Source organism: Dipteris shenzhenensis, chromosome 14, assembly GCF_047967505.1.
Source record: "Dipteris shenzhenensis isolate YYH24624 ecotype China chromosome 14, Dip_SZ_1.0, whole genome shotgun sequence".
Classification (NCBI taxonomy): domain Eukaryota; kingdom Viridiplantae; phylum Streptophyta; class Polypodiopsida; order Gleicheniales; family Dipteridaceae; genus Dipteris; species Dipteris shenzhenensis.
Genome location: NC_141609.1, coordinates 48,133,381 through 48,141,942, shown reverse-complemented (window position 1 = coordinate 48,141,942; position 8,562 = coordinate 48,133,381). Strand labels below are relative to the sequence as shown.

The following is an 8,562-nucleotide window of genomic DNA, read 5'->3' as shown; positions in this document are numbered from 1 at the left end:
TTTTAAATAATTAAATAAGAATTATGTATTTTTAATTTCTTACGATAAAATATAACAAAGTTAAGTTGGCACATCACTACTAATATGTGCATCTACTTTATGATATTTCTCTAAATCTCTTTTATGTAAGAAAGCTAGACCTCAAGATAGAGAAACCATCCAATTGTCTTCCTCCCTCCTGACATAACTAGATGCTTATAGACATGGTAATCGGATGGCGATTTGCCTTTTCCCATTTCCTTCTCTTTCTTACGTAAGCATCTATCTACACTATGATCATTTCAATTTGCAACAGTATGCTTTGTGGCACATGTTGGTATTATACTCATACTAGTGCAATAGCTAGCATCTCTTGCATTACCATCTACTCTCCTGTCTTATTTGCACTTTATTATTAAATAATTAAATGAAGAATTATATATTGTTTATTTCTTATGATAAAATATAACAAATTTAAGTTGCACATCACTAATAATGTAGTATCATAATCACATAAGTGCAATAGCTAGTGAAACTTACATTACTATATACTTTTATTTCTTATTTGGGCTATATTATTCCAAATAAAAGAACATAAACAAAACCTAAATGTACATATACTTGATTACATTACCATCTCCTTTTGTTTCTAATTTACACTCTTTTCTTATTATAAATAATGTAAAAAAAACTATAAATTCTTATTTCATACAACGAAATGACTCTACTTTTCTAAATATTTTAACAATTACCTATACATACTTATTTCAATACGATTAAATGTAAGGTTAATTATATTTTCACAAGTAGTTACACAACATTGTATGCCCTTTCTTCATATATAATGTGCTTATTTAAATGCACTCTTCTAAAAATTTAAAATGCATTTACAGATATATTTTTACAAGTTGATCAAGGTTAGTATCTGCGAGCCACACAACTAGCTAGACAATGAATGAGTTGATTATGGCTAGCACAATGAGCCTCATAGCCGATTCAAGTCAATTACATTTATGTATTATATTTCATGTAAGTATAGGTATTCCATTCATTCAGTTACTAGCTTATAACACAATGTATGTAAATTTAACTAGACTACAAATGAGCTTATCAAGACCTACATATTGAGTCTCATATCCAACTCGAGTCGAACATATCTAATATCTTAGAATCCTGCTAATTATATATATTGTTACAAATTACGTATCAAGAGTCTACTATCAACCTTCAAGACAAAACAAAGTATTTCAATAACTAGCATACTAGGATAATTACTTGCATCAAAACATAATGTCAATAATTACTTGCATTTATGATCAATTGCCGGCAAAAGCTAGCTATACAACTAGCACAAGATGCCTTCAACATGGATGTAAGAACTTAGAAGACTCACATTCTTTTATGTGAAGCTCTATTAGTCCTCCTATCCTTTTTGTTTTGTCCTTTTTGGTGTTATTGAGAATCATGTAAGCTCATAGATTCCCAAAAAGGCATATACCACACGGCATAATATAGACGTACCGTGTGGTAACATAGACATACCATGCGCTGTGTTTACATAACCGTGTGGTAAATAGAGAGTGCCGATTGCGTTGCACGTGGACAATTTAAAATGACAGAAAATTCATTTTCCGCATTTTAAATTGCCAATTTAAATTGAACAATTTAAAATGCCCACAAATATCTGCCCTTCGCAATTTGATGAAAAATAGACTTCTCATAAAGCTATTCCACGTGGCCTAAATTTTTAAGGGCAACATCCTGGTTGCATCCCTACCTCCATCAATTCACATTGTGTAGCGTTTGTGACCTCTAATGCAAAAGCTTCTTTGGCTCTAGTAGTATACCCTACCTCCTCCTCTATTGAATAATCTATTGCCTCAAGACAAAATGAAAACATAATGGCTGCAAGTTGACAAAGCCTGTTTACGCCTTAGGCATAGTGTTTGGACTGAAACTATGTCTTCTAAAAAGTCATTCAAATATGATCAAAACAAGCAATGTAAAGTATAGTAGCACATACACATAGGTTGCCTGAAAGCTAGTATATCTCGACGTTCATTTAGAAAATGATTTCGTTCAAAGCGTGTTGTATACCTTTAGCTTGAAAGTAGTACCACACATGTAAACACTTTGTGAGAATAAAGGTTGAAGTGTGATGCTCTTTGAGCCATGAGCGTTTGAAATTACAAAAAGCATGTTTTGTTTGAGGAACCTTTTGTAGTGGCCAAAAGAAATTTTCATATAAAATCATTTCGATGGCAATAGATGGGTGAACTCTTTAGGTCTTGTTTCTTGTGTTATTAGGGAGAACATGAAACAAAAGTGTGCTTCAAATGCTTCAACAAAAAAATCAACATAAATTATTTGTTGGGTGCTTAGTGTGGGTCTAAATTAGACAACATTTTTTAAAAGCTTTTGAGATGTACCCATAGGTAAAAGGGATGGTTGAGATACATGAAAGTAGTATTTATTGGGTTGTTGCTAAAAAAAGTATCATTACTCATGCGACTTTCATAAGAGGGGGGAATTTTTCCCTTTCAATTTTATAGAACTTTTGTGGTCCTCTCCGGAGGACCCTACAATCATGAAATGTTGGTAAGTGGGTTGGCATTGAGAAAGCAAGATCCTCCTAAAGAAAGGCAAAGGGCAACATTGTGGGTGGGGGGAGGTCTAAAGATGAAGCATAAGGAGTCTTAAGAAAGTGATGGGAATGCAAGGTGGAGGGTAATAAATATGGGGTTTTTTGGGAGCCAAAAAGGAGATTTATTTGTATTAATAGAATGAAATAAATATGGGGTTAGTGAATGGACGGCCAAGGATGTGGCAAGGGGAATAATCTAGGCAATCAGGTTCTAGACTAATCTCCAAACATATACTATAATCTAGGGAATAAGGTATTATAATAAGGGTATACCATTTATTGACAGGTTCCAGACTCCAACCATATATTGATGGAAGTCCAAAGCTCAAATCCTCGGGAATTGGCTTTCTGATCTCTTTCACTTACGTTCGCATTCTACATCCTTCGCACATCATCGCCATTTTGCGCCCTTGTTCTGCCTTTTGATATATCCATCCCGCTTGATCCACCATGCATAGAGAAAGCACCATCACTCTCATCAGTGCTGAAGGCTTTGAGTTCACTGTCGACCTAGCCTCACTCACCTGCGTAGCCATTTCCAACTTAGATGCCCTCCACCTCGACTTCGACAGAGCCATCCATTACACAGCTATCTTGGTTTTCAATGCTTTGGAGGAAGCGCTTCTTTTGAGCGGTGAGTCTGGGCGATGATATAAGCTTTCTCATTCTTTTCTGTCTTTCCCTGCGTCTCTGACAAGTTGCATTCCTTTGTTTTTGAGTTCGTGAGGCATTGAACGTTAACATCTATCTCATGGCGTGGTGCAGGAAGCTTCAACGAGACCAAGGACAGGAAAGTGAGTTTTCCAGACATTAGCGCTCCCCTAATGGAAAAAGTTTGTCAACACGCTTGCGAACTTCACAGTTCGCAACTTGAAAGCCATCGAGGCCGTTGGCGTTCATCATTCTCTCAGATTGAACGACCTTATTTCGGGCAATAGTTATGTTTTACTTTTGTGTCGTTGCAAAACGTTATAGGCAACCTAAACCTCGGTTCATCCTTTTTACACTCCTAAAGTATACTCTTCCAACTATTTGGACATAGTTGTCCATTACGCCTTGCAAAAGTTGATCATGATGAATCCAACTCGTGCCAAAAGGCCAGCGTCCTTTCCAACGTAACATAGATTGCGAGGACCTCCTTTTTTAATGTGGGGCACGTACTCTACGATTTTATCATAATCTACATACCAAAGCTATTATATTCCTAATGTTATCTCAAGTACATTCGTTGAACAACAAAAAGTTTATAAAGGGGTGGAATCCAACATCCTTTGTCAAGTCTAGTTTTTACATTTTTTGAATATTTGCATGCATGCATGTGTGTGTGTGTGCGTGCGTGTGTGTGTGTGTGTTTGAGAGAGACACACACACACACACACACACACACATACACACACACACACACACACACACACACACACACACAGAGACTACTTTTGGATTGCAATGGGAGATATCAGTCCCTAGCCATCATACGTGTATGTGCATGCTGGTGTACGTTTGTGTGAGATAGACTCAAAAAGTGACTCTTGGATAAGGAATGAATAATCCTTTGTTCAGGCTCTTCAACAATGAGGAGGCTTGCATTAAAAATTTGGAGAAAACTCCTCTCCCCTTCATTGGAGGGGGGAAAAGGCCCCACTTCCATTTTGTCCCTCCTTTAATATCCAAGGAGCTGGTCATGAGCCATAGACACCACAACCATTTATATGATTGTATGTGGCATTCTCTCCTCTCATCAAGAAAAGGATTTTTCATCAATATCAGATGTATGCATGATCTAAAGGTCCTAAAAATTGACAACACAATGGCCAACCTTGCTCTAGTCGTGTCCCTACACATTTGGAGGCTTGTGGGTTAAATCATCTTCTATGTGATTGTCATCCATCCCCTCTTCTTGGACATGTGGCACTCATGACTCAAAGGCCTCGGCTCTAATTTCACTATGTGCTTTGGACAACTACTCCTAGATGCTTTCTTAGTAGTTTTAGGCCATTAGTCTATCTAGTGTTAATGTAATTGCTAGAACTAGATGCCACAGCTAGCCCTTACGTGGGATGTAGATCAAATAATAGGAAATAGAATCCCTTTTGCAAGTACTTGGGTGGCATCATCATTCGATGCATGGGAAGAGGTGTGCATCACATATCGATAGACCCCAGTACCCTAACATGTGAACAATTACATGTCCACTCTATGCATCTGCTTCATCCAAATAGTCTAATGATTTTGAAGCTCAAAATGTGATGATTATGGATTCCTTTACTAAGATTGGACCCTTTCATTTCTTACATGTTACCATAAAATCCCCCAAGATTAGAGGAAGCAGTCACCTCATTAACCAAATCCTTATGAGGCCCTTTCTGATTCAGTCAAGATATGCTTGGTAGGTAAATTAGTGGTTCTCAATCAGGTTTTTCTTGCCACTATGCTCGGGGGGTTCACCTCACAAAATTTAGTATACCATGTGCATTGAAAAGGAGGGGTATTTTAATTCAACTTTTTGAAAATTTTTAACAAGATTACAATAACAAGAGGGGTTTTTTAATTCAATTTTAGGAAAAATTCACTTAGTTCATAAGTAAAGAGGGGTGTTTTTATTGTGGGGAAAATTTTAGTTGAGGGATTTTTTAAATACCCCTTGAATGCACATGATACATAGGGTTTCTTAGTAGTGCACCCCTCAAGCCACTACGTGGCACATAACCACTTACTAAAGCCCTTTTTTAGATCTTGCATCAGCCAAATTGAAGCAAGTCATCAAGGAATTCCTCTAGTCGATAGGGGATGGCTGCCAATCTCTAGGGCAAAGGTGCTTGTGATGTCATTTATTTAGGTATAGTTTGGATGAGAGATAGATATTGTGGACCTAGTGTGCTATAGCATAGCGTAACTCATGGAGTTCACTATCATAGGGATGTTGATAGGCAGTGAACCATGCTATGGCCGCCTATGGAAGGAGCTACTTCTTCATAGACTTCATGAGATGCAACCAATTTCAAGAGGCCCTTGGGAGCCTAGTACTAGGTGGACTTTTAGGCAGCTAGCATAGCGAGATCAATTTAAAATTCAAGCTCTCCTTGAGCCATGTGTCCCTCTATTTTTAGTCCTTGAGCTCTATTTTCAGTTTCGATTCATCTAAATTCAGTTCCGTGCCTCACTAAATAAGGTGGTCCTTTTCTTTACTTCCTGTGAGTTTCGAGCTTTGGTTATTGTTTGCATGGAGCACACTCATCATCATAGCCCCGCGAGCTCCAGCTTTACCTTCACCATGGCTCCCCTCCCCTTCGTCAATCGATGCTTCTTTCATCCAACCAATTCATTCTTTCCTCCTCCTCCCTCTCCATCTAAGCCCTCCTTGCTACCCTTGTTCCCCCGACCAAATCCCTCGCTTGCCCCCCCATCTTGTGCTTCTTTGTTGGCACCAGCGGGCACATCTTCTTCGGCATCAACCTGGAATTCGTTAGTTTCACAAGAAAAAATTCAGGAAAATGTAGCTCTTCCTCTTGTTTCTGCCATGAAGCCTTATGAAGATTGTGAAGCTGAGTACAAAGATGTCATGCGGTCGTTCTGGAAATTGCCAAAGATCTTCCCAAGAACATGTGTTTGGGCTCTTTTACTCATCAGCTAGATAACAGTTCAGGCTGACCAATTCCTCGTTGTGAAGGCGGCCCAGCATGGCTTGATCGCAAGTCAATGATCTCTGCAATTGAGCGATTCGGTGGATGTGACGGAGTAAATTCGAATGGCAAAGATGCCCATGATGTATGGTTGTGAACTTCGGTCCAAAAAAACCTCTCCAATTGTTTCTCCCTTTTTATATCGTTCCTTGCTTCCCCCCTTGTCCCTTCATAGACCCTTTTCCTGTGGATTCTACCTCGCATACCTGAGAATCATTCTTCCTATGACTGCTCTTGATTTTGGATTTTTGTGGCTCGCCCTCGTTTAGAGATCCCTCTCAGATTTGCATTTAGTGCGATCGGGTGAACTCATCCACAATGATGTCTTGCAGAGCCTGCTGCGCATGCGATCACTCACAGATCGTGTAGAAAGAACTCCAATCTGCAAATTTTTGTCCTTGAAGTAGCAAACCAATCTCATGCCCGCGCTCCACAAGAGCGTCCGTTGAAATGCCGATAGACATCCGCTCCAAACCACATGCTTGGATGCAATTGTCGGTCTTGATCCATTCTCATATATTTTTGGTCATGACGATAGAAGTCTACGATTTGAAGTCAGCTCTATATGTTTGAGAATTTAGGTCGCTCTGTGGAATGCAAAGAGTTGCCGGCTTAGCTATGTGCATTTGTTGTGTCATCATCAGGAGCTCGTTGTGTGCTTGAGAAGAATGTTATGTGAGATGGAAGCATTCCTTACGAGTGCCAGGTCTAGTAAAAAACCAAGCTCTTAGTACTTGATCTCATACGTATATTCCTATATGTGGAATTGACCCGAAATGGCCAAGTCTTTAGTTAGCGGTTCCTATATGGAATTTGGCTTACAATTCGAGCCTTCCAGCTGCGATAGGCAATGCTAGTTGCATTTGTGGCAAGAGATGGAGGAAGCTACGAGGTCAGTGAGTCGTACGATGCTTCTTCTATACGTGCATCAGTGCTTTGATGTTATCTACTCAGGCCCGTGATCAAGTGATGTTTGATCATACAAGCATAGAGCATGTTGGCGGGGACATTTTCAAGAGCAATGTACCATCTAGAGATGCCATTTTCATGATGGTAAGCCACATATATTTGTTAATACGCTCGATGCCTTGGACACAATATATATTAGCTGTCTAAAAGTAAGAAATTTTGGCGGAATGACAGAGGGTTCTACATGGCTTTGACAATGAAGAATAATGCAATATGCAATTTGCAAAATACACGATGTAAGATTCCAAGGAATGCACATACATTATGCAATTTGCAAAATACATGATGTAAGATTCCAAGGAACGCACATACATTATACATGATGCAAGATCCCAAGAACGGCACATTCCTTGGTCTTATAATTTTTGGAGAGAAATAGTGCCAACTCTCCCTCCACATGAACGTGTAGTTACACGAACATGTGGTTATATATAATGTGAAATTTGTGCCCGAATGATCATGTTTTCACACGATTATATGGTTATATGCACTGCCAACTTTCAATGCACATTCCAACTCTCTATCCATCAATGTGTGTTTATATACACTACCAACTTTCTATGCACATGCCAACTCTCTATCCACATCAATGTGTGGTAGACATGAACAACGCTATCTAATATTACATAACAATAAAACAAAGATTTGTTATGCGAATAAGAAAGCATTTTCAATTGTGCTTCGTTTCTAATATACCTTCATGCCATATGTTTTTACATTGCAATGTACTCGAACATCAACTCATCATTCACTTTCACAATCTAACACTTGCCTGCTCGGATCTAGTTCCTAGTATGAGGGTTCTATGAGGGCTACTACTTAGGTAGGAGCTCAGAGGTGAGATTTATAGTAGCTATTCTTAGGGCTTGGGATGTAGGGTGAGATAAATTTTTTAAGAGGAATCCCCTCTATATGGATAGGAGGAGGATAGGAGATGATAGACCACTATCCATTTCAATGAGCTGATCATATTTTAGATCAAACACACCATTGGGTAGAGATTCAAACCCTCCTTGGGAGCTTACCATGGTTATTTGTCATGCTTTTTTGAGCTATAAAGTACAAACATCACTCATGGCACAAGTTATCCACCATAATATATTAGAAATATTTTAAAAAATTGATGTGTTTTCATGAAGTTACATTATTGAAAATTTTGAAAAGAAAATATTGACAGTGGAATTTACTTTCAAGGTTTGAAAGAAGTGTGATACACTATGTAATAGCACCAATGTTCAAGATTATGCTCTTTTGGCCACTTAATCTTTCTTTAACCTAGTGGCTCTAGTA

General features: G+C 38.5%; 1 protein-coding gene across 1 annotated transcript; it reads left to right on the top strand.

Annotated features, from left to right (window-relative positions):
* Positions 1–2,971: 2,971 nt before the first annotated feature.
* Positions 2,972–3,824, top strand: LOC147894749 (uncharacterized). Its single transcript, XM_087384365.1, has 2 exons — positions 2,972–3,257; positions 3,389–3,824. The coding sequence occupies exons 1-2, from the start codon at positions 3,074–3,076 to the stop codon at positions 3,559–3,561; spliced, it is 357 nt and encodes a 118-aa protein (XP_087240491.1). The 5' UTR covers positions 2,972–3,073; the 3' UTR covers positions 3,562–3,824.
* The last annotated feature ends 4,738 nt before the right edge of the window (positions 3,825–8,562 follow it).